The sequence below is a fragment of the Triturus cristatus genome, chromosome 2_2 (assembly GCF_964204655.1).
Source record: "Triturus cristatus chromosome 2_2, aTriCri1.1, whole genome shotgun sequence".
Lineage (NCBI taxonomy): Eukaryota > Metazoa > Chordata > Amphibia > Caudata > Salamandridae > Triturus > Triturus cristatus.
In genome coordinates, this window is record NC_140582.1 from 811271669 (window position 1) to 811298535 (window position 26867).

General features: G+C 54.2%; 1 protein-coding gene across 19 annotated transcripts in view; it reads left to right on the forward strand.

Moving 5' to 3' along the window:
* Positions 1-26867, forward strand: part of FRYL (FRY like transcription coactivator) — a 2516714-nt gene that overhangs the window by 1934274 nt on the left and 555573 nt on the right. For all 19 annotated transcript variants that reach the window (XM_085642132.1, XM_085642134.1, XM_085642126.1 and 16 more), the window contains one exon: positions 14312-14406. In XM_085642132.1, the coding sequence (XP_085498258.1) occupies positions 14312-14406 (95 nt within the window). The remainder of the gene's footprint in view (positions 1-14311; positions 14407-26867) is intronic.

A 26867-nucleotide genomic window follows, 5' to 3' on the forward strand; every position in this document is an offset into this window, starting at 1 on the left:
TAGTCTTTAAAAACCCTGAGGTGTCTAAATGGACCTGTTGATGATACCAGTAACAGCACAATGATGTGGAAAGCCTCCATACCTGGCTGTTATCAGCCTTTCTAAAGTAGCACTTGGAGAGAGACAGAAAAATGGTAGGCCTGCAAGCTTCCCTCCCTGTTACAGAATCTTCTGACTGACTGTAGGAAAGTGCCCCTTTTTGCACTTTGACTTGATGCCGGGTCACTGCCAATCAGGGTCCCAGGGTCTGTGTTTTTTCCCAAGACTGTACCTTTGTACCCACAATTGGCACATCTCTGGCCACAGGTAAGCCCTTTGTAAAAGGTACCATGGGTATCTGAAAGAAACACGTTCGTTAGATTCCTTACCTTAGAATATCCCCAGGTGTTGGACGTGGCCCTGGCCCTTTTTGCAGGGTCATCCCTAAACTATTTGCCTTCCTCCTGTATTTTTTCTGACCTGTTGTTGGCTCTTTAATGACTGGGCACTTTACCACTGCTGATCAGTGCTAAAGTGCATATGCTCTCCCTATTGTAAATTGCTACATTGATTGGCTTCCATGATTGGCTTATTTGGTTTACTGTCAGGCCCCTGTAAAGTGCACCAGGAGTGCCCAGGGCTTGTAAATCTAAATGTTGCTAGTGGGCTTGCAGCACTGGTTGTGCCACCCACAGAAGCAGCCTTGTAAAATGGGTCTAAGGTCTGCCATTGCAAAACCTGCGTGCAGTCTGGTACTGTCATGCTGGCTGCGCAAGTGTACCTACTTGCCAGTCCCTAAACCTTCTCTTAACTTCGTATTAGTCACCCCTATGGTAGGCCCAAGGGCAGGGTGCATTGTAAGTGTAAGGTAGGACAAGCCCTGATGTGTGTGGCATGTCCTAATAGTGAATTGCAGCCATTTTCGTTTTTCACTATTGTAAGGCTACCTGTTCTCATAGGCCAGAATGGGCTGTTAGAATTGTTACATCCTATGATCCTAACAGGCTCAGGGAACATGGTAGAAATTCGAGTTTAGTATGCCTGAACTCAGAATAATAAAATACATCTTTTAGCAAAGTTTATTTTAATGTTCTGGGTTTGCAAATACCACTTTTAGAAAGTTGGTATTTGCTTGCCTAACCGTTTCAGCCCGCCTCTGCTCTGATGCGTATCTGCTGTCTGGTTTCTGTGAGTGACAGGACTGGGGAATTCCAGGGGACAGGCTGGGCAGCCAGGAGGTGAATAGAAAGATTACATCTAGATGGGTGGGAGGAGTGCACCTGAACACTGAATAGGGCTGTGCTCAGCCATAACAATGCAGGCTCCACCTCCTGTGGAGCGTCTGACGTCCCTGCCCTGCACACTGAAAGCAGAAGCCTGCATCATGTCAACAAAGTGCTCAGAAACCGGACTAAACTAGGCAAAGGCCCCCTGGCCGCAAAGAACAAAAGAAATGTAGTATAAATATAGGAGCCCTGCTCCTAAGAAATCAGATCCTGCTTGAACCACGAAGTACCTCTGCCCGACTAGAAGGACCTGGAAAAGCTGAAGGAGGAGTACTGTCCCTGACCTGGGAGATTGGCCTGCAGTGGGTGCCTTGCTGAGAAAGGAGAGGAAAAGACTGAGAGAGACTTTGCAGAACTTGTGCTTCAATCTATCTCCAAGGGCTTGTGGGTGAGCTTTCCCCCTGAACGGAGTCCCAGGAATATTGGACTCCTCCTGCCTTCTTCAAAACCTGCTGGATATTGCCAGAGATCTGCCTGCTGTAGGAGCCGCGATCCGAGTGCGACTCATACCCCTGTCCGCTCTGAAGTGCGCGCCTGGCCGCCCCGCTCTCCGTGCCCCTCGGCTCTCAACTCGAGCCGTCGCTCGCACCATCTGGAAGGGCTGCCCGCACCTCGCTTCCTTCTCTCCCCCCTTTTTGGAGCCGCACTGACATCCCCGCACTCCTGCCGCTGGCTAAAGGATTGGGGCGCACCGCACGATCCAGTATGGTCGGTACGCCGCAGCGTACCGGCTGCCGTGCACCGCACTCATCCAGTCCCCCGGCAGCGCCGCACTCCAAAAGTCTGGCCCGTATGTTCGGCATGTACCGGCCGCCTCGTGCCGTGCTGCGCACCTCACCAAGGCAAACCCTCTGAAGAAGGTAAGGCTTGAACGCCGTAAGGAGCAACAAACGATTCCAATCCAGGGCCGTCTGCCCGATCTCCGTGGCCCACCACTTCCTTCCCCCCCCCCCCCCCCCCCCCCCTGTCTTGAGCCGCCCGCACCGAGCCGGATCCACATCGACAGGTCGACAGGGGCCCCAACGCGCCCAGACTGCCTTCACCTCCTGCCAAGCCGTGTCTGAGCCGAGCCACGTCGAGAAGGTATTGTTGCACGTCTCGCACGCCCACAGCACCCGCCTCGGACCCGAGTGTCCGCCGGGCGGGTGCCACGTTGTAGACCTTCTTTTCACCACCGTGCGAGTAAAACAGAGGGTGCGAAATGTACCAAACAAGAACTACGCATTTTTAACACACAAACTCTTCTTTTGCTAAATAGTATTGTGGCATCATTTCTGAAACGTTATCTGGGTCTTGTATTAAGTCTGCTTGAGATATATATAAAGAAACGTATTTTTGATACAAAATTAGACTAGTGTCCATTTGTGGTGTAACATTGAATTGCTATATGTGGTCATAAATGCTTAACCCATAACGCTCTGAAGTTTAGCCTTGTCTGCTTGCGCCACACTACCTAGAGGGTGAGCAGGGGTTATTTTTAAGAGTAAGTCCCTTGCCCTGACTGGAGGAGAGGGTCCCTGCTTGTCACAAGTACTTACCTGTGCCAACCAGAGACCCCCAATTCTAACACCAGGCGTCAGGCTGGATCCGGAAAGATTTCTCGTCAACAAACCCTTGCGCGTCGCTAGGCGTCGTCTGCGGCTCCGCGTCCGTCGTCTGCGTCGTGATCGCCATGATGACGTCGTCGGAGTACTTAGACGCTGCCCTCGTGCGCTGACATCAGTTCTTCGTTTTTCTGTGCCAGTAAGCACAGATACGGGAAGAGCATACCCTTTAGTCACTTTTTGACTAAACTTTTTTGACTTTTTTGGTTCATCTTTCGAGTCGACCTCGACTCCTGGTGCCGGTAGGGATGCTTGGTTTCAAGTCGTGCGACTCCCGTAACCAACATCAGTCTGTTACAGGATCACCATCGTCGATGTCTCTACTGCCCTGGGGCCGACCATGATGCCCAGTCGTGCCCCGACTGCCGGGCCTTGACTTCGAAGGTTAGGCGGGAGTGATCCTGCAAGCTCCGGCAGTCAGCTCCACGCCGCTCGAGGTCCCGGTTGAGGGACCGGTCGCGGAGCCGAAGTCATCACTGCTCGTCTGGTTCGATCTTCTCGCAATCAGGTAAGTCGGGGCACAGTAAGAAGTCGAAGAGGCGACATCGCTCTTCTGACTCCCCTCGCCGGTCAGGAGACTCGGCTGAGGGTTCGGGTGGCACCACCCGCGCGGTTCCGTCGGAGCTGCAGGAGTCGCGTCTGGCCCCATACCCTCTGGTCCTTTGGCCCAACACGACTCCGGACGAGGTTCGAGACTTCCTCATGGCCATGAGGAGTCTCGCTCTGCCGTCGCAGCCTGTCGGCGCGCCTTCGGGCCCCACGGGGCCGCTTGGGAGGCCTAGCGAGCCTGCGGCTCTGGCCCCGGCGCCGCAGGCTCCCGTGGGATCCAGGCCTGGATCCCGGTCGACACCGGTTGACCTAACGACCCCTCCGCCGGCGCCGATCCCTATGGTGCCGCCCCTGGCGGCGTCTTGGGACGACGTCCCCAGTTTTAGCCCCGATCCGGGCCCGGCGTCGGAGCGGCGCTGCCCGACGCCGTCTCCGGCGCCGATGGATAAGCAATTCATCTATCGCCCGGCTCCGTCCTTTCAACCTGTCTACCAGGAGTCGGATGACGGGGACGACTGGGAGGGGTCTGAGGATCCTCTGGCACCGCAGTGCCAGTTTAATCAGGACTGGGCAGAAGAGCTGGGGGATGCCAGTGGTCTCGATACTTCACCTGACACTGGCTTCATCTCTCCTCCCTCCGTGGCTATGGACGAGGCTGCAACCTATTCTGTGGTACTGCGCAGGGCTGCCAAAGCCCTTCATCTGGAGCTCCCTGCAGTGGCCGTGAGGACTAACCTCCTCACTGAAGTGCTTCAACCGCCAGTAAGCTCCTCGGAGCCTCTACTGCAGTTCAATGAAGCGTTCACTGACGTTCTGATGGGCACCTGGCCCAAGCCCTCCACAGTCACTCCTGTGGACCGGCGCCACCGCCCTGCTCCGGACGACCCCAGCTTTCTTACGGTGCACCCCACCCCTGAGAGCCTGGTTATCCTGGCCTCTACGTCCCAGACCGCCTTCCCGTCCGCTCCTCCGTATCGGGAACCAAAAGGTTGGAACAGTTTGGGAAGAAACTGTTCTCCTCCCTCAGTTTGGGGTTGCGGCTGTGAGAAGTTGGCCTGATATATGATGTCACTAGTTGTAGTGTACACCTTGTATCAGTCCAAACAACCCTTATGGTGATTGGTTGTAAAGTCAACTTTATAGACCAGCTATCCTAGTGGTAGCATGGACAAGAGCAGTCTTGGGCTAAACTCTGTATGGCATGTGAAGCCAGCTGTTATACCACTATAATCCCTTGAATACCAAATGAAAGGACACCACACCAAGTATATATAAAGTTAGAATGTATTTATTCTAGCATATACCCTCAGCACTCTTTGAGGTCAGAGGTCTAAGTACAAACAATTTCTTAAGTAGCATACGTTAAGTTACACAGGAGAATACAGTTAGGCCCAGGGGCCACGCAAACCATATACTAAGAGTGGTATAAGTACCACCTCACGAACAGGGAGTAGGCCTAGGGCCTAGGGAATCGCTGGGGCTACACTACCCTACCAAGAGTTAGGAAGTGGGAGGCCCACGGGAAGCGTGTGCAGTGTGGAAACACACACGCGGGTTACATTAAAGTCAATGGGAATGTAACAGTTAGAAATAGGGAGAATAAGGACACTTCCGAAGGAGCTGGGAGGAAGCAACTCAAGACTTAGACACTTGGATAGTCAATATCCACTGGAGCACCGGAGTACTCGCGTTACCTCACCCACAGGAGACGGGTGTGAAGATGTGTCGGGTGTCGTCGCTGGATCCTATGGATGCCTGAAGAACAGATGCTGGCAGGCGGCCAGGAGGAAGATGTCCGGTGGATCCAAGGATGGATCTTGAAGGAGGAACACCTGCAAGCAGAGGGGACAAAGTCTGGGTCACTAGCCAGTGACCGTGTGGAACCAGGCAGGAACCAGGCGATGTCGTGCAGAACACAGGTGATGTTGTGAAGCTTGTCTCTGCAGCTGCGTGGACCAGGAGGCGTCGAGGACGACCAGAACCAGGGTACGAGCTGTCCCACGAAGGATCTTGCTGATGGCGGAGTTGACGTCCCGATTGGCGTCAACAAGCCTTGGCAAAAGCAACCCACGCGGAAAGGGAAATTCGCTTCAGGTGAAGACCAGGTAGGTCTGGGGTGCTTCTCTTTCACAGGGAAGCAAGGGCCAGTCTGGAGGAGCCAAACCAGCGGTGTAAAGTTAGAGGTTCGTCATCACAGAGGCTACTAGCCAACGGGCCAGCAACCGGACAGACGCGTCGAGCAGGAAAATGCAGAAGGGCCCCATGCAGAACTCGTGGGGTGTGGAGGGCTGATCTTCGGTGCAGATGGTGCTCGGGGTTGGGACTTCTCAACCCCCAGAGTACAACTTTGAGGGTGCCTCAGAAGCTGCGCTGGAAGCTACTCGCCAATTTTCCCACGTAGCCGGTCCCACGTCTCTCGTCACCTCCACGGATCTCAGCTCGGCTGTGGATGTGGATCAGGGTCGGAGAAGTCTGGAAGTCAAGGCGCTGGTCGGGCTCTGCAGTCGGTTCCTCGTAGAACTTTGGGCAAAGCAAACGGCAGGTTGCTTGATGGTGCCTGTTTGCACTGGGTGGCCACTCCTTGGCCACAAGGGAGATTCTTCAGTCTTCTTCTTGTCGTCGAATGTCGAAGGTCCAGAGTTTTGTGTCTTGTTTCAGTTCAGGATAATCCAAAGTCCTAGGGATTCAGCTCCCACTCTTATACTAATCTGGGGGGCTGGGTTACCTGCTAGGTCCCTCCTATGAGTGGGACCAGGGAGGGGGGTGGGTACACCCCCTTCCCTTTGTCCAGTTTCGCGCCAGGACTGGGGCTGGAGTGCCCCAGCACCGGTTTGAACCTTGTGTGCCCCAGGCAGTGTCTCGTTTCTTTCATCCCTCCCTGCCCCAATACACTAAGTCCTGTCTGGGGTGGTGCTAGCACCTCCCAAGGCAGGAAACCTATTGTCCAAGCCTCCCTCGCTGGAAGGACTCCCAGCAGCAGGAGGTCAGACTTGTGTCTGTGGCAGCAGCGTCCATTTTGTGACGCTGGTGCTCTGGTCAACTTTAACCGGGTAAGTAGGATTTCAACATGTCTTCCCCCTCTAGAAGGGGGGAATACTATCCTCACCACCAGAAATGGTGTGGGGGTAGTATTCCAAAGTGTTAGACACCTTACACGACATGTTTTGAAAAAGCCAAACCATAGTTACCATAACCGCGAGGATTATAAGGCACTTTAAGAGTATATGGTAGGCGATATCATAGAACAGCTATAAGGACATGGTTCCGAAAGCTGCAGACAGGCTCAGCTCATGCTAGAGCACCATCTCACATGTTACCAAGCACACTGCCTCCAGGATTGTTAAGGCCTGCTATAGGAGTGGCTGACAGGTTACCCATGTGTCTATATATGAGGTAGGTATAGGGATACTATACCTAAGCAAGTGGTGATTACACGACCTTGCCCCAGCTGAGTGATCAGCCAGTTGTGTCATGATGGGAGTCCAGCCGGGGGTGGCATAATACATGCTGCAGCCCCTGGTAGGCCTAGGGTACACCTATGCCCTGGGTACCTAAGGTACACTGTACAGGGCCCTATAAGGTGATCCTTACCAATTGGGTTATGTACCTAAAGTACATAGTATGAATTTAGGGAGAGAACAGCTGGGCTGTGGGTCTGATTAGCAGGCCCACAGCCACATCTAAGTCGTAAAGCAAAAAGTGGGGGTGACCATAGGATGCAGACCCTACTCTCCTACAGCGTCCCATTAATACCACGTACCTTTTGGACCGTTACATCCACTCCTTGTGGGATACGGTGGCGGACGTGCTGCCCCAGTGTCCGGAAAAGGCCCGGACACGGCTCGCCCAGGCTCTTGCTGAGGGGCGGGATGCAACACGGTACTCAATTCGATGTGGGCTTGACACCACGGACTCGCTAGGTAGGGCGATTGCAACGATGGTGGCGATTCGTCGCCACGACTGGCTGATGTTAGAAGTTGGCCTGATATATGATGTCACTAATTCTAGTGTACACCTTGTATCAGTCCAAACAACCCTTATGGTGATTGGTTGTAAAGTCAACCTTCTAGACCAGCTATCCTAGTGGTAGCATGGACACGAGCAGTCTTAGGCTAAACTCTGTATGGCATGTGAAGCCAGCTGTTATACCATTTGCAATCCCTTGAATACCAAATGAAAGGACACCACAACAGATATATATAAAAATAGAATGTATTTATTCTAGTCAAACCCTCAGCACTCTTTATGAGATTCGAGGTAAGTACAACGCAGTCTTATTTAAGCATACATTAAGTCACACAGGTAAGTAATACAGTTAGGCCCTAGGGGCCACGCAAACCATATACTAAGTAAGTGGTATAAGAACCACTGTCACAAATACAGGATAGGCCTAGGGAATCGCTGGGGCTACACTACACTACCAAAGGTTAGGAAGTTGGAGGACCACGGGATTCAGGTGCAGAGTGGATACACTCACGCGTAATGCGTAAAAGTCGATAGAATTACTAGCAATTAGAAATTAACAGTTTTAGGACACTTCTGGTATAGCTAGAAAGTCGAGACTCGGAAACTAGACCCTAGGATAGTCAATACCCTTGTGAGCACCGAAGTACTCAAGTTACCTAGCCCACGGGCTGCGGGTGCATAGGTGTGAACTTGCGTCGGGTTTCGTCGTTGACTTCTATGGATGCCTGAAGGAAAGTTGCTGACAGGCGGTCAGTGAAGAGTGTCCGGTGGATCCCAAGGAGGGGATCCGGAAGGAAGGAACCTGCAAGCAGAAGGGACAGAGTCTAGGTCACCAGCCAGGAGCCGGGAAGGAACCAGGCGATGTCGTGAAGATGCAGGTGAAGAGGTGAAGCTTGTCGCAGCAGCCACGGGTACCAGGAGACGTCGAGGACGACCAGGACCAGGAGGCGAGCTGTCCCACGAAGGCTCTTGCTGTCAGCGGCGTCTATGTCGAGTCAGGACCCAACAAGCCTTGGCAAGCGGAACCCACGCAGAATGGAGGACTTGCTTCTGGTGCAGACAAGGAAGGTCTGGGGTGCTTCTCTTTTACTGAGGAGCGGGTGCCAGTCTGGAGGAGCCGGACCAGCAAGATGAAAGTAAAGGTTCGTCGTCGCAGAGGCTACTAGCCAACGGGCCAGCAACCGGACAACACGTCGAGCAACTCAGGTGCAGAAGGGCCCCACGCAGAACACGTGAAGTGTGGGGAGCTGATCTTCTTTGCAGATGGTGCTCGGCATTAAGGCTTCTCAATTCCCCAAGCACAACCTCGAGGAAGCCTCAGAAGTCGCGCTAGTCAGTTACTAGCCACTTTTCCCAAGTCACCGGTCCCTCATCGCCTCCACGGGTCTCAGCTTTGCTGTAGATGTGGATCTGGTTCAGAGGTGTCTGGAAGTCTCGGCGCTGGTCAGTCTCTGCTGTCGTCCCTCGTAGGATCATTCGCAAAGCAAGCAGTGGTCGCTGGATGGTGCCTGGTTGCCCAGGGTGGTCACTCCTTGGCCACAAGGGAGATTTCTTCAGTCTTCTTCCTGAGGTCGAATGTCGAAGGTCCAGAGTTTCTGTTCAAGTTGCAGATTCAGGTTAATCTAATTTAGCAGGGCTCAGCTAGCTACTGATATACTGGGCTAGTGGGCTGGGCTACCTGCAAGGTCCCTCCTATGGGTGGGACCAGGAAGGGGAGTGGCTACACCCCCTTTCCTTTGTCCAGTTTCGCGCCGGGGCTGGAGTGCCTCAGCGCCGGTTTGAACTGGACTATGCATGGGACACCTTGTGTGCCCCTGGCAGTGTCTAGTTTCTTTCATCCCTCCCTGCCCCAATACACTAACTCCTGTCTGGGGTGGTGCTCGCACCTCCCAAGGCAGGAAACCTATTGTCCAAGCCTCCCTCGCTGGAAGGACTCCCAGCAGCAGGAGGTCAGACTTGTGTCTGTGGCAGCAGCATCCATTTTGTGATGCTTGGGGCTCTGGTTAACTTTAACCAGGTTTCAACATGTCTTCTCCCTCTAGAAGGGAGGAATAATATCCTCATGGCCAGAAATGGTATGGGGGTATTATTTCAAAGTGTTAGGCACCTTACACGACATGTTTCGATAAAGCCAAACCATAGTTACCATAACCGTTTAAGATTATAAGGCACTTTAAGAGTATATGGTAGGCTATATCATAGAACAGCTATAAGGACATGGTTCCGAAAGCTGCAGACAGGCTCAGCTCATGCTAGAGCACCATCTCACATGTTACCAAGCACTCTGCCTCCAGGATTGTTAAGGCCTGCCATAGGAGTGGCTGATAGGTACACATGTGTCTATATAGAAGGTAGGTATAGGAATACTACACCTAAGCAAGGAGTGATTACACGACCTTGCCCCAGCTGAGTGATCAGCCAGTTGTGTCATAATGGAAGGCCAGGCCAGGGGTGGCATAATACATGCTGCAGCCCCTGGTAGGCCTAGGGTACACCTATGCCCTAGGTACCTAAGGTACACTATACAGGGGCCCATAAGGTGATCCTAACCAATTGGCTTATGCACCTAAAGTACACAGTATGAATTTAGAGAGAGAATAGCTGGGCTGTGGGTCTGATTAGCAGGCCCACAGCCACATCTAAGTCGAAAACCAGTGAAGCAAAAGCAAAAAGTGGGGGTGAACATAGAAAGCAGACCCTACTCTCCTACAGCTGAGATCCACAAATTTCTCCGGGGATGTCCAGAGCACCCTCATGGACATGCCCTTCGATTGCCGTCACCTTTTTGGCGACAAAGCGGCTAGTGCGCTGGAGCGCTTTAAGGACTCCAGGGCTATGGCCAAGTCCTTGGGCCTCTAGGCCCCGTGCCCGCAAACTTCCGCTTTTCGCCCCTTTCGTGGCCAAGGAAGGGGTGCCCCCGCACGTCTGTCTAGCCACTGGCCGCAGAACCAGCCTCAACGCGGTCGCGGACGTGGATTCCGCCAAGGCGGAGCAGGGGGACAGAGAGCCGGTCAGCCCACATCTGCCCCCGCAGCATCTGCCTAAAAACGTTCCTAGTCCGACATTTCAGGCCCATTCCACGCCAGTGGGAGGCAGGGTTCGCCATCACCTGCTCCACTGGCGTACCATCATGTCGGGCAGGTGGGTGCTGCAAATCGTCCGAAGGGGCTACTCCCTCCACTTCGAGGCGACACCTCCAGCCATGCCACCGCAGTACCACCGCATGTCGGAGGATCACTTGCAACTTCTGCAGGAGGAAGTTACGGCCCTCTTGGCCAAGAGGGCCATCGAGCGCGCTCCTGGCCCAGAAGTAGGTTGGGGTTGTTACTCCCACTACTTTCTGGTTCCCAAGAAGGGCAAAGGGGGCCTACGCCCTATCTTGGACCTCAGGAGCACCAACGCCTTCCTCCGGAAGGAGAAGTTCAAGATGCTCACCTTAGTTCAGGTTCTGGCTGCCCTAGACCCTGGATACTGGATGGTAGCGTTGGATTTGCAGGACGCATATTTCCACATCCCCCGCCTGCCGGCCCACTGGCGTTGCCTGCGGTTCACGGTAGGCTACGAGCACTTTCAGTTTACAGTGCTCCCCTTCGGCCTCACCAGTGCCTCTCGGGTGTTCACGAAAGTGATGGCGGTGGTCGCAGCTAATCTGCGCAGATTAGGGGTTCCAGCCTTCCCCTATGTCGACGACTGGCTGTTTAAGGCGGGCTCGCCCCAGGCAGTCGTCTCCCACCTCCAGACTACGGCCGACCTCCTGCATTCTCCATCAACGTGCCAAAGTCGCATCTGAGTCTCTCCTAGAAGCTGCGGTTCTGGACTCGGTTTTTGTTCTGGTCTATCCTCCAGAACAGCAGGTTCGGGATATTCAGGCTCTGATTCCGATCTTTCAGCCTTTATCCCGAGTTTCGGTCAGGTTGGTGCTGCGGCTGCTGGGTCTGATGGCCTCCTGCATCTTGCTGGTACATCACGCCAGGTGGCGTATGCAGGCTCTGCAGTGGGACCTGAAGTTCCAGTGGGTTCAACATCGGGGCAACCTGTCCGACCACGTCCTGATCTCGGAGGACACTGCAAGACAGTTGCAGTGGTGGCTCACGGACCGCGATTGGGTCAGTGGCAGATCCCTCTCCTTACCCCAACCGGAGCATGTAGTGGTGACGGATGCGTCCCTCCTGGGATGGGGGGGCCACATGGGAGAGCCGGAGATCAGAGGCCTCTGGTCTCCGGCGGAGTCCCGGCTCCATATCAACCTATTGGAGCTGCAGGCTATCCGGTTAGCACTGAAGGCATTCCTTCCCTCTGTTTGGGGAAGTGTAGTGCAGGTGTTCATGGACACCACCACCGCCATGTGGTATTGCTACAAACAGGGCGGGGTGGGGTCGTGGACCCTTTGTCAGGAGGCTCTGCGCCTCTGGACATGGCTGGAACATCAGGGCATCACCCTGGTGGTTCAACACCTGGTTGGCTCTCTGAACGCCAGGACTGACGAACTCCGCTGCCGGTGCATGATGGATCACTAATGGCATCTAAACTCAGACGTGGCGCAAGGCCTCTTTCGGCAGTGGGGAGAGCCTTGGTTAGATCTATTCGCCACCGAAGAGAACGCGCAATGTTATCAGTTCTGCGCGTTGGAATTTCCTAGGCGGCACTTGCTCGGAGACGCTTTTTGTCGAGAGTGGAGTTGCGGTCTGTTGTACGCTTTTCCGCCTATACCACTTCTGCCCAGAGTGCTGAAGATCAGGCGCGACCGGGCCAAAGTCATCCTTGTGGCTCCGGATTGGGCTCGAAGATACTGGTATCCCCCGATCCATCTGCCTCTTCGGGAGGATCTTCTGTCGCAGCAGCAGAGGACGGTCCTCTACCCGAACCTGTCCAGCCTCCCCCCTCCATGCATGGAGATTCAACGGCGACGGTTGACAGCTTTCGATCTTCCTCCCGAAGTCTCTGATGTCATTCTGGCAGCCAGGCGTCCCTCCACTCAGACGGTATACGCCTGCCGGTGGACCAAGTTTTTGGCATGGTGCACAGCAAAGTCTGTGAATCCCCTTTCTGCCCCTCTTTCTGAGGTCCTTCTGTTCTTACCCTCCTTGACCCAGCAGGGCTCTGCTCTGGGCACTATCAAGGTTATCTTTCGGCCATCTCCGCCTTTCTAAGGCTTCCAGATCAGCCTTCTCTTTTTAAGTCCCCGGTTTTTAACCGTTTCCTGAAAGGCATTAGACACACGTTTCCTCCCGTGCCTTTCATACTGCCTCAATGGGACTTAAATCTTGTCTTGACCTTTCTGATGTGTGCTCCTTATGAGCCCCTTCATAACTGTCCTTTACGTCTTGTCACTCTAAAGTCGGCTTTCCTGGTAGCTATCACTTCTGCCAGAAGAGTGAGTGAGCTCCAGGCTCTTTCTTCTAAACCTCCTTTGCTTTCTGTTCATCCAGACAACGTGGTTTTAAGGACCCGTCCTTTCTTGCCAAAGGTTGTCACGCCCTTCCACATCGGGCAGACCATCACTTTGCCCACCTTCTTTCTGCCTCCACATCCTTCAAAAGAGCAAGAGATGCTCCACCGTCTGGACCCAAAAGGTGCGCTCTCGTTCTATCTGAAGCGCACACAACATTTCCGGGTGGATGACCAGCTCTTTTTTGGCTACGTGGGCGCCAAAAATTTTCGGGCTGTGCACAAACAAACCTTCTCTCAGTGGTCGTTCTGTGCACTAAAACATGTTACTTGTTGGCTAAGAAGGAGCCTCCTGTGGGGGCTGTGTGCCCATTCTACCAGGGCGACGGCTGCCACTACTGCCTTCAGACGCGGCGTTCCCTTGCAGGATATTTGTCAGGCAGCTACGTGAGCCTAGCTGCACACGTTTACCAAGCATTACTGCCTTGACAGTCAAGTCCGGAGAGTCGGCTTCTTTGGCCATCCTGTTCTCCGTGACTTTCTGGTGTAATCCTGTTCGCAGACCCTCCTCCGGGGTTAGTATTGCTTGGGTATCTATTCTAAGGTAAGGAATCTATCACTAACCTGTCTTTCAGATGCACAAGTTACTACTTGTGTAACGATATATCTGTAAGAGACATTAGTTAGTGATAGATTCCTTACCGCCCCACCCATCCTCCCCGTTCTGCGAACTGATTTCTGGGGAAAGGTCATCCCTTTCAGGGCCCTAGTTTTATGGCACCAGTGGTCAGTTTCTTGCATGGCTCTGCGTTCCTGGTGCGGAAAGTCGTGTACAGAACTAACGTCAGCGTGCATGGGTGGCACCTAAGTAGTCTCCGTGACGTCATCTCGGCGCTTACGACGCCAGCGACTGGCGCGGAGCCGCACGACGCCACCTGCCGACGCGCAGGGTTACTGCTGACGAAAAACTTTCCGGATCCAGTCTGACGCCTGGGGATTTTCTAAGGTAAGGAATCTATCACTAACTAATGTCTCTTACAGATATATCGTTACACATGTAGTAACTTGTGAATTAAGACTGCTAAATACTCATGAGGCCCACTAAAAACCACAGATTGAAAAGTTTTATTACATAGGTATGTTTTAATTATCATCACTTTCAGTTTGTGCTGCAAAGGTGGCCTCCAGCTTTAGCAAAGATGAAGAAGTTGCCAGTCCCACCCTTATGAACAGAAGTATCAGAAGTTTGAGTCTGAGGAATATTTTACTGTAGAAAAATTATTTTAAAACAAGATTATCCAAAGTAAGAGTGGCTTAGTTTATTTTGGTTGAAGATGGTCAGTTAAAGGGTCATTGGTATCAAAGTGAGCATATGGGTTCTGTTGCCTCGTCTTTGTTTAGATGTTGCCAATTACTGGCATGCCCGGTCTGAGGAAGTCTTTATCCTTCTTGAAAGTTCGAAGTTATTTGACTTTTAATTTGAAGTTCAAGGCCTAGAAAAGAAATGTTCTAAAAAATGTCTCTATATTTTCTAAATAGGGTTTTGTTGTTGAACTACTTCTTACGCTGGAGTCTGCTATAGATACGTTAGCGGAAACCGTGAAGCACTTTGATCTTTTATCAGCACTTTCTCGGTGAGTATTGTTTTCCGCTTCTTTTCTTGTGAATTCAATAGAATTCATTTACTTTCATTCATATTTTTTATTTTGTGGGAATCATTAAAAAAAAATCTACATTTCTCCTTTAGTAAGTCACATGCAGTTAACACAGTCTAGTATTTGACCATCAAAAAGATTTGTATGCTGTGTTATTAATTGTATTTGTAAATCTGCTGATTTTTGATCAAGACATGCAGGTTCCCATTGAATATTTTTCATGTTTATTTTTAAGTATCAGATTTTTACTCCCTGTACGACCTGTGCATTAGTAATTTATTCCTCTACTGAAAGCTAGATTCTTCAAATATGACACGTTATTTCGCATGCCATTACTTCGCATGCCATTACTACGCGGTTATTACTTAGCAATAACTGTTACTACGCATTACTTTGCATACCATTACATTGAAAGTGTTAATGTATAGAGAGTGAAAACTTGCCTAGTAATAAAAATGGTATGCGGAATAAGGTGTCGTATTAAAAACAGTCATTTAACCCCTTTTTAAAAATTTTTTTAAAACACAACAGTACTTTAAATAATAAATAGAAATACACTACCCTACACATCTAAAAATGGAAAACACTACCAAAACACTCAAACACTACTCTACACTACTGAAAAAACCACTACACTACCCTTAACCCGAAATCACTACCCCCTGCACGAACATACGCTTTCCCCCACTCCGGTCCCTATTCTCCTTCACTACCCATCACAACCCCCGACACTACACTAAACACCTAAAGAGTAACCTACACTAACACCACAACACTACCCTAAAACCCTACCCCCAGCACAACCCTGCCCCTACCCCCAGGCCTGTCCCTACTCCCAAACACTACCCTTCATGACCCCCAACATTACCCTAAACCACTTCCCTACACTACACAACACCACAACACTACCCCAAAACTTAAAACACTACCCCCTGCACAACCCTCCCCCGCCCCCCCAGTCCTGTCCCTACAGCGAAACACTACCCTGCACGACACCCCAACACAACCCTAAAGCCTAATACACTACACTACACAAACATCACACAACTACCCTAAACCACTACCCCTGCACGACCCTCACCCTTCCCCCCCAGTCCGCTCCCTACACTACAACACTACCCTGCACGACACCCCAACACTACCCTAAAGCCTAATACACTACACTACACAAACATCACACAACTACCCTAAACCACTACCCCCGCACGACCCTCACCCTTCCCCCAGTCCGCTCCCTGCACGACACCCCAACACTACCCTAAAGCCTAATACACTACCCTACACTACACAAACATCACACAACTACCCTAAACCACTACCCCTGCACGACCCTCACTCTTCCCCAGTCAGCTCCCTACACTACAACACTACCCTGCACGACACCCCAACACTACCCTAAAGCCTAATGCACTACACTACCCTACACTACACAAACATCACACAACTACCCTAAACCACTACCCCTGCACGACCCTCACTCTTCCCCAGTCAGCTCCCTACACTACAACACTACCCTGCACGACACCCCAACACTACCCTAAAGCCTAATGCACTACACTACCCTACACTACACAAACATCACACAACTACCCTAAACCACTACCCCTGCACGACCCTCACCCTTCCCCCAGTCCGCTCCCTACACTACAACACTACCCTGCACGACACCCCAACACTACCCTAAACCCTAATACACTACCCTACATTACACAAACACCACAACACTACACTAAACCCTAAAACACTACCTCCAGCATGACCCTCCCCTACCCCCAGTCCTGTCCCTACACCCAAACGCTCCTCTGCACGACACCCCCCCCACCCCCCGACACTACCCTAAACCCCAAAACACTACCCATCTGATAGACTACTAGCCGCAGATTCCTTAACGTAGAATTATCCCCAGGTGTGAGACTGGACCTGGAAAACTTTCTTGCCCAGCATCTCTGTGCGCCGGGGGGCAGTACCACGCGACTCCACCCCGACGTCCTCCGCTGTCCGGAGGGACTGTTGTGGTCCCACCGGTCATTCTCTTGGTGACATTACCCACAATAGCCAGAAAATCTCAATTAGTGGTCTCTAAGGAATTAAATTTCCCAATCTTTATGAAACTTACAGATCAGACTCTCACATGCATTTCATGCTCATTTCTTTATGAAACCTACATATTAGTATTAAGAGTATCAAAATATATTGGCATGCTTCTTCACCCACAATTTTTTAAATGAAGCGGAGGAGTCCCCGGTTAAAGCCTGTGGCCTCATTACATACTGCTTTATACCATTAATATTTCAGATTTTCCAGCTGGTCTGGAGATGTGGCAAGTTTCTTTGTCTGGTTAGCTGCTGCTTGATGTTTCTTCCACATAGACATTAACACATTTTATTTTGGGCAGTGAGTTACTTCAGTCTGCTACACATACCAAACCAATTTAAGAAATGCTCTGCTCTATATCTTTATTTGTAATTGTTTTTCTAACTATTTACTAAACATGGCCCTATTTAATATATCTGAAAGAAACACGTTAGTTAGATTCCTCACCTTAGAATGTCCCCAGGCGTCGGGCTGGATCCGGAAAGATTTTTGTAGCAATACCCCTTGCGCGTCGCTAGGCGTCGTCTGCGGCTCCGCGTCCGTCGTTGACGTCGTGCGCCGCAATGACGTCGTCGGAGTACTTAGACGCCGCCCTCACGCGTGCCAGACAGCGCCGATCCGGGAAGAGCTTACCCCTTAGTCAATTTTTGACTAAACTTTTTTGACTCTTTTTGGTCTTCTGTCGACTCGACTCCGGTGCCGGTAGTATGCCTGGGTTTAAAGCCTGTGACTCCTGTCATCGACTGATGTCGGTGACGGACCACCATCGCCGGTGCCTTTACTAACGTCCTCACAGAGGTGCTTCAACCATCAGCAAGCTCCACAGAGCCTCTGCTGCAGTTCAATGAGGCCCTCATAGACGTTCTGCAGGGCACTTGGTCCAAGCCCTCCATAGTTCCTCCTGTGGATCGGAACGTGGACCGGCGCCACCGCCCTGCTCTGGCGACCCCAGTTTCCTGTCCCAACACCCCACCCCCGAGAGTCTGGTTATCCAGGCCTCCACTTCCCAATCCTCCTTCCCGTCCGCCCCTCCGGATCGGGAATCCAAGAGGCTGGAACAGTTCGGAAAGAAGCTGTTCTCTTCCCTGAGTTTGGGCCTGCGGTCTTTGAACACCGCTTGCCTCTTGGACCGTTTCTCCCACTCTCTGTGGGATACAGTGGAGGACGTGCTGCCCTGTGTCTGGAGGAGGCCCGGACTCGTCTCTCCCAGGCGCTTGCTTACGGGCGAGATGTAGCACGACATGCCATACGGTGTGGACTAGACACCACGGACTCGCTCGGTAGGGCGATTTCCACCACGGTGGCGCTCCGGCGCCACGCCTGGCTGCGGTCCACGTCTTTTTGGGGGGATGTCCACAGTTCCCTCATGGATATGCCCTTTGATGGCACTCGCCTTTTTGGTGAGAAGGCGGATAGTGCGCTGGCTCGTTTTAAGGACTCCCGGGCTACGGCCAGGTCCTTGGGTCTCTCGGCCCCACGGCCGCAAACTTCCGCCTTTCGCCCCTTTCGTGGCAAAGGAAGGGGCACCTCCTCACGTCCGCCTAGCCACCGGCCGCAGACCCAACCTGCACGCGGTCGCGGACGTGGATTCCGCCATGGCAGTACTGGAGGACAACGTGCCGGTCAGTCCACATCCACCCCGGCAGCATCCGCCTCAAAGCCCTCCTAGTTCGAGCTTTCAGGCCCATTCCACGCCAGTGGGCGGCAGAGTTCGCCATCACCTGCTCCACTGGCGATCCATCACTTCAGAGAGGTGGGTGCTGCAAATCGTCCGAAGGGGCTACTCCCTCCTCTTCGAGATGACCCCTCCAGCCATGCCACCGCAGTGCCACCGTATATCTGAGGATCAATTGAATCTTCTGCGGGAGGAAGTTACGGCCCTCTTGGCCAAAGAGGCCGTCGAGCGCGTTCCTGGTCCAGAAGTAGGCCGTGGTTGCTATTCCCACTACTTTCTGGTTCCCAAGAAGGGCAAAGGGGGCCTACGCCCTATCTTGGACCTCAGGAGCGTCAACGGTTTCCTCCGGAAGGAACGGTTCAAGATGCTAACTTTAGCTCAGGTTCTGGCTGCCCTCGACCCTGGAGACTGGATGGTAGCGTTGGACTTGCAGGACGCCTATTTTCACATCCCGTCCTGCCGGCCCACCGGCATTACCTGCGGTTCACGGTGGGTCAGGAGCACTTTCAGTTCACCGTGCTCCCCTTCGGCCTCACCAGTGCCCCTCAGGTGTTCACTAAAGTGATGGCGGTGGTCGCAGCTCATCTGCGCAGATCGGGGGTTCCAGTCTTCCCCTATCTCGACGACTGGCTGTTGAAGGTGGGCTTGCCCCAACAAGTTCTCTCCCACCTCCAGACTACGGCCGACCTCCTGCATTTGCTGGGGTTCTCCATCAACGTGCCGAAGTCACACCTGAGATCCTCCCAGAAGCTCCTCTTCATCGGAGCGGTTCTCGATTCGGCGCAGTTCCGGGCTTATCCTCCGGAACAGCGGGTCCGGGATATTCAGGCTCTGATTCCCATCTTTCGGCCTCTGTCCTGGGTTTCGGTCAGGTTGGTGCTGCGGCTTCTGGGGCTGATGGCCTCCTGCATCCTGTTGGTGCATTACGCCAGGTGGCGAATGCGGGCTCTGCAGTGGGATCTGAAGTTTCAGTGGGCCCAGCATCGAGGCAACCTGTCCGACCATGTCTTGATCTCGGAGGGCACTGCGAAACAGTTGCAGTGGTGGCTCACGGACCGCGATTGGGTCAGGGGCAGATGCCTCTCCCTACCCCAACCGGAGCACGTAGTAGTGACGGATGCGTCCCTCCTGGGATGGGGGGGCCATATGGGAGAGGCGGAGATCAGAGGCCTCTGGTCTCCGGCGGAGTCTCAACTCCATATCAACTTGTTGGAGCTGAGAACGATCTGGCTTGCACTGAAAGCCTTCCTTCCCTCTGTCCGGGGAAGTGTCGTGCTGCTGTTCATGGACAACACCACCGCCATGTGGTATTGCAACAAACAGGGCGGGGTGGGGTCGTGGACCCTTTGTCAGGAGGCTCTGCGCCTCTGGACCTGGCTGGAACACCAGAGCATCACCCTGGTGGTTCAACATCTGGCGGTCTCTCTGAACGCCAGAGCAGACGAACTCAGCCGCCGGTGCATGATGGATCACGAATGGCGTCTGAACTCGGACGTGGCACAAGGTCTCTTTCTGCAGTGGGGAGAGCCTTGGTTAGATCTATTCACCACCGAAGAGAACGCGCAATGTCAGCAGTTCTGCGCGTTGGAATTTCCAAGGCGGCACTCGCTCGGAGACGCTTTTCGTCGCGAGTGGAGTTGCGGTCTGTTGTACGCCTTTCCGCCTATACCACTTCTGCCCAGAGTGCTGAAGAAGATCAGGCGCGAACGGGCCCAAGTCATCTTAGTGGCTCCGGATCAGTATGTCAATCGATCCTCCGGTACGACTGCCTCTTCAGGAGGACCTTCTGTCGAAGCAGCAGGGGACGGTCCTCCACCCGAACTTGTCCAGTCTCCACCTCCATGCGTGGAGATTGAGCGGCGACAGTTGATGCCATTTGACTTGCCTCCTGATGTCTGTGATGTGATTCTGGCAGCCAGGCGTCCCTCCACAAAATCGGTATACGCCTGCAGGTGGAACAAATTTGTGGCATGGTGCACAGCAAAGGATGTGGATCCCCTTTCCGCCCCTCTTTCTGAGGTTCTCCTCTTTCTTCCTTCTGTGGCCCAGCAGGGCTCTGCTCTGGGCACCTTGAAAGGTTATCTTTCTGCAATCTCTGCTTTCTTACGGCTTCCTGATCAGCCTTCTCTTTTCAAGTCCCCTGTTTCGCGTTTTCTTAAAGGCAGTACTCACATATTTCCTCCTGTCCCCTTCGTAATGCCTCAGTGGGATTTGAATCTTGTCTTCTGACTTTTAAGACTGCTTTCCTGGTAGCTATCACCTCGGCTAGACGGGTGAGTGAGCTCCAGGCTCTATCATCTAAACCTCCCTTTCTTTCTGTTCATCCGGACAAGGTTGTCCTCCGGACTCGTCTGGCCCGATTCACAGAATTAACTTAAGACAAAATCCTAAACTTACTACTTTTGGTATTCACAGAATGCACTTACTACTTTTGGTATTCACAGAATGCACTTACTACTTTTGGTATTCACAGAATGGATTTCCGACTACTAACTTTACGTCCGCACTCGGGCCGGAAATTCTGGCCCGGAGGCGGAGCTTTCGGGCCGGAGGCGGAGCTTTCGGGCCGGAGGCGGAGCTTTTGGCCATGGCTAAATCTCCGCCACTGGCCGGAATCCCCACCTACGGTCCGGAAGCTCAGCCTCCGGGCCGGAATTTCCAGCCCGAGTGCGGACGTAAAGTTAGTAGTCGGAAATCCATTCTGTGAATACCAAAAGTAGTAAGTGCATTCTGTGAATACCAAAAGTAGTAAGTGCATTCTGTGAATACCAAAAGTAGTAAGTGTAGGATTTTGTCTTAAGTTAATTCTGTCAATCGGGCCCCGTCCTTCTTTTCTTCCGAAAGTGGTGACCTCCTTTCACATCGGGCAATCGGTCACTTTGCCCACCTTCTTTCCGCCTCCGCATCCTTCGAAAGAGGAAGAGAGGCTCCACCGTCTGGACCCCAAACGTGCGCTGTCCTGTTATTTGGACCGCACCAGACAGTTCCGGGTGGACGACCATCTTTTTGCTGGATACGTAGGTGCTAAGAAGGGGAGAGCCGTACACAAACGGACCATCTCACGGTGGGTCGTCTTGTGTATAAAAGTTTGTTACTCCTTGGCGAAAAGGACCCTCCTGTTGGGCTGAGAGCCCATTCCACCCGGGCCACGGCGGCGACTACTGCCCTGGGACGGGGAGTTCCCTTGCAGGACATCTGTCAGGCGGTGACGTGGGCCGCACTGCTCACATTCGCCAAGCACTATTGCCTGGACAGCCAAGTCCGGAGAGATGGCTTCTTTGGCCGTTCTGTTCTCCAGGACTTTCTGGTGTGATCTTGGTTCGCAGACCCTCCACCGGGGTTAGTATTGCTGGGGTATCTATTCTAAGGTGACGAATCTAACTAACGTGTTTCTTTCAGATGGACAAGTTACTTACCATCGGTAACGATGTATCTGTAAGAAACATTAGTTAGTAAGATTCCTCACCGACCCACCCATCTTCCCCGCTCTGCGAACCGACATCTAGGGTTAAGGTCATCCTTATCTGAAAGAAACACGTTAGTTAGATTCCTCACCTTAGAATATCCCCAGGCGTCAGACTGGATCCGGAAGATTTTTTCGTCAGCAATACCCCTTGCGCGTCGCTAGGCGTCGTCTGCGGCTCCGCGTCCGTCGTCGGCGTCGTGCGCCGGGATGACGTCGTCGGAGTACTTAGACGCCGCCCTCGCGCGCTGACGTCAGTTCTTCTTTTTTCCGCGCCAGTAAGCGCAGATCCGGGAGAGCTACCCCTTTTAGTCTTTTTTGACTAAATCTTTTTGATCATTTTTGATCCTTGTCTGTCGACATCTGGTGCCGGTAGGATGCCTGGGTTCAAGGCTTGTGAAGATTGTCATCGACTGATGTCGGTGACCGATCACCACCGCCGGTGCCTCTACTGCTTAGGCCTCGACCACGACGCGGAGTCGTGCAACGACTGTCAGGCCCTGACTTCGAAGGCTAGGCGGGAGCGGTCCCGCAAGCTTCTGGAGCTTCGCCACTCGGCTCCGCGTCGTGCGCGATCCCGGTCCAGGAGGAGGTCCAAGGATCGCTCGCGGAGCCCTAGCCGACGCCACCATCGCTCGTCGGGCTCCAAGTCGTCGGGTAAGTCCAAACACTCTAAGAAGTCCAAGCGGCGACATCGCTCTTCGGACTCCCCTCGCCGGTCGCGCGACTCGGCCGAGGGTCCAAGTGGTTCCACCCCCGCGGCTCCGGCGGAGCCGCAGGTGCCGCGTCCGCCCCCATACCTTCCGGTCCCTGGGGCTGACGCGGCGCCGGCGGAGATCAGTGCCTTCCTCTCGGCCATGAGGAGCCTGGCCCCGCCGTCGACGCCCGCTGGCGCGCCTTCGGGCCCCGCGGACTCGACTGGGCGACCTCGCGTGCCGGCGGCTCCGGCCCCGGCGCCGTCGACGACTCCGGTCTCGACGCCGCAGGTCCCCGCGGGGCCCTTGCCTGGGCCCCAGTCGACGCCGGTTGACCTTGTCACTCCTCCACCGGCGCCGACGCCTGAACCACCGACGCCGTCACCGGCGCCACCGACGCCGACGCCTGTGACGCCGACGCCCCGGTTTAGCCCTCATCCGGACCCGACGCCGGCACGGCGTCCGCCGACGCCGCATCCGACGCCGCTTGAGTCCTACCGTCACTACAGTCCGGTTCCGATCATTCCTCCTGTTTATCAGGAATCGGAAGAAGGGGGCGACTGGGAGGGGTTCGAGGACCCTCTGGCTGTTCAGTCACAGCTTTCTCAGGACTGGGCAGATGAACTGGGGGAGGCCAGCGGGCTGGACACCTCGCCAGACGCTGGATTCACTTCTCCTCCGACCGTGGCTTCGGAGGAGGGTGCAGCATTTTCTGTGGTGCTGCGCAAGGCGGCTGAGGCCCTTGGGCTCGAGTTGCCTGCCGTGGCTGTGAGGACCAACATCCTCACTGAGGTGCTTCAAACCTCAGCAAGCTCCACTGAGCCTCTGCTGCCGTTCAACGAGGCCCTCACTGACGTTCTGCAGGGCACCTGGTCCAAGCCCTCCACAGTTCCTCCTGTGGATAGGAACGTTGCCAGGCGCCACCGCCCTGCTCCGGGCGACCCCAGTTTCCTGTCCCAACACCCCACCCCCGAGAGTCTGGTTATCCAGGCCTCTACTTCCCAATCCTCCTTCCCGACCGCTCCGCCGGACCGGGATTCCAAGAGACTCGAGCAGTTTGGCAAGAAACTGTTCTCGTCCCTTAGTTTGGGCCTGCGGTCCTTAAATACCGCCTGTCTCTTGGACCGTTATTCCCATTCCCTGTGGGATACGGTGGAGGACGTGCTGCCCCTGTGTCCGGAGGAGGTCCGGACGCGTCTTACCCAGGCTTTGGCCGATGGGAGGGATGCGGCACGGCACGCCATAAGATGTGGGCTTGACACCACGGACTCGCTAGGTCGGGCGATTTCCACCACGGTGGCGCTCCGCCGCCACGCCTGGATGCGGTCCACGTCATTTTCCGGGGATGTCCAGAACACCCTCATGGACATGCCCTTTGATGGCACTCGCCTGTTTGGTGAGAAGGCGGACAGTGCGCTGAACCGTTTTAAGGACTCCCGGGCTACGGCCAAGTCCTTGGGCCTCTCGGCTCCGCGGGCGCACACCTCCGCTTTTCGCCCCTTTCGTGGCCAAGGAAGGGGCGCCTCCTCCCGTCCGCAAAGCCACCAGCCGCAGAACCAACCTGCGCGCGGTCGCGGACGTGGCTTCCGCCGTGGCGGAAATGGAGGCCGACGTGGTCAGCCCACATCCACCCCGGCAGCATCCGCCTCAAAGCCTTCCTAGTCCGAGCTTTCAGGCCCATACCACGCCAGTGGGCGGCAGAGTTCGCCATCACCTGCTCCACTGGCGGTCCATAACATCGGACAGGTGGGTGCTGCAAATCGTCCGAAGGGGCTACTCCCTCCCCTTCGAGACGACCCCTCCAGCCATGCCACCGCAGCACCACCGTATCTCGGGGGATCATTTGGATCTTCTCCGCGAGGAAGTTTCGGCTCTCTTGGCCAAGGGGGCCGTCGAGCGCGTTCCGAGTCCAGAAGTAGGTCGTGGTTGTTATTCCCACTACTTTCTGGTTCCCAAGAAGTGCAAGGGGGGCCTGCGCCCTATCTTGGACCTCCGGAACGTCAATGCCTTCCTCCGAAAGGAAAGGTTCAAGATGCTCACGTTGGCTCAGGTTTTAGCTGCCCTAGACCCTGGAGACTGGATGGTAGCGTTGGACTTGCAGGACGCATATTTCCATATCCCCGTCCTGCCGGCCCACCGGCGTTACCTGCGGTTCACGGTGGGCCAAGAGCACTTTCAGTTTACCGTGCTCCCCTTCGGCCTCACCAGTGCCCCTCGGGTGTTCACGAAAGTGATGGCGGTGGTCGCAGCTCATCTGCGCAGATCAGGGGTCCCAGTCTTCCCCTATCTCGACGACTGGTTGTTGAAGGCGGGCTCGCCCCAGGCAGTCGTCTCCCACCTCCAGACTACGGCGGATCTCCTGCATTTGCTGGGGTTTTCCATCAACGTGCCGAAGTCACACTTGAGCCCCTCTCAGAAGCTCCTCTTCATCGGAGCGGTTCTCGATTCGGCGCAGTTCCGGGTCCATCCTCCGGAACAGCGGGTCCGGGATATACAGGCCCTGATTCCCATCTTTCGGCCTCTATCCCGGGTTTCGGTCAGGCTAGTGTTGCGGCTTCTGGGGCTGATGGCCTCCTGCATCCTACTAGTGCATCACGCCAGGCGGCGCATGCGGGCTCTGCAGTGGGACCTGAAGTTTCAGTGGGCCCAGCATCACGGCAACCTGTCCGACCATGTCTTGATCTCGGAGGGTACTGCACAGCAGTTGCAGTGGTGGCTCACGGACCGCGAGTGGGTCAAGGGCAAGAGCCTCTCCCTTCCCCAACCGGAGCATGTCGTAGTGACGGATGCGTCCCTCCTGGGATGGGGTGGCCATATGGGAGAGGCGGAGATCAGAGGCCTCTGGTCTCCGGCGGAGTCTCGTCTCCACATCAACCTGTTGGAGTTGAGAGCGATCCGGCTTGCACTGAAAGCCTTCCTTCCCTCTGTCAGGGGAAGTGTCGTGCAGGTGTTCACGGACAACACCACCGCCATGTGGTACTGCAACAAACAGGGCGGGGTGGGGTCGTGGACCCTTTGTCAGGAGGCTCTGCGCCTCTGGACATGGCTGGAACACCAGGGCGTCACCCTGGTGGTTCAACATCTGGCGGGCTCTCTGAACGCCAGAGCAGACGAACTCAGCCGCCGGTGCATGATGGATCACGAATGGCGTCTGAACTCCGAAGTGGTGCAAGGCCTCTTTCAGCAGTGGGGAGAGCCTTGGTTAGATCTATTCGCCACCGAAGAGAACGCGCAATGTCAGCAGTTCTGCGCGTTGGAATTTCCAAGGCGGCACTCGCTCGGCGACGCTTTTCGTCACGAGTGGAGTTGCGGTCTGTTGTACGCCTTTCCGCCTATACCACTTCTGCCCAGAGTGCTGAAGAAGATCAGGCGCGACCGGGCCCAAGTCATCTTGGTGGCTCCGGATTGGGCACGAAGATACTGGTATCCCGAGCTACTCAGTCTGTTGACCGATCCCCCGATACGTCTGCCCCTTCGGGAGGATCTTCTGTCGCAGCAGCAGGGGACGGTCCTCCACCCGAACCTGTCCAGCCTCCACCTCCATGCGTGGAGATTGAGCGGCGGCAGTTGATGCCATTTGACTTGCCTCCTGAAGTATGTGATATCATTCTGGCAGCCAGGCGTCCCTCCACAAAGTCGGTATACGCCTGCCGGTGGAACAAATTTGTGGCATGGTGCACAGCAAAGGCTGTGGATCCCCTTTCCGCCCCTCTTTCTGAGGTTCTCCTCTTCCTTCTTTCTCTGGCCCGGCAGGGCTCTGCCCTGGGCACCCTGAAAGGTTATCTTGCTGCCATCTCCGCCTTCTTGCGGCTTCCTGATCAGCCTTCTCTTTTCAAGTCCCCTGTGGTTACACGCTTTCTCAAAGGCATTACACACACACGTTCCCTCCTGTCCCTTTTGTAATGCCTCAGTGGGACTTGAATCTGGTTTTGACATTCCTGATGTGCGCTCCCTTCGAGCCTCTTCACAATTGCCCTCTTCGTCTTCTAACTCTAAAGACTGCTTTTCTGGTAGCCATCACCTCGGCTAGACGGGTGAGTGAGCTCCAGGCTTTATCTTCAAAGCCTCCTTTTCTATCTGTTCATCCGGACAAGGTTGTCCTTCGGCCTCGTCCCTCCTTTCTTCCTAAAGTGGTAACTCCATTTCACCTTGGGCAGTCTGTCACCTTGCCCACCTTCTTTCCGCCTCCGCATCCTTCCAAAGAGGAAGAGAGGCTCCACCGTCTGGACCCAAAACGTGCGCTCTCCTTTTATCTGGACCGCACCAAACAGTTCCGGGTGGACGACCAGCTTTTTGTTGGGTACGTGGGCGCTAAGAAGGGGAAAGCTGTGCACAAACGAACCATCTCTCGGTGGGTCGTTTTGTGTATAAAAATCTGCTATTCCTTGGCTAAAAAGGACCCTCCTGTTGGGCTGCGCGCTCATTCTACTCGGGCCACGGCGGCTACTACTGCCTTGGGACGGGGAGTCCCTTTGCAGGACATCTGTCAGGCGGCGACGTGGGCTTCGCTACA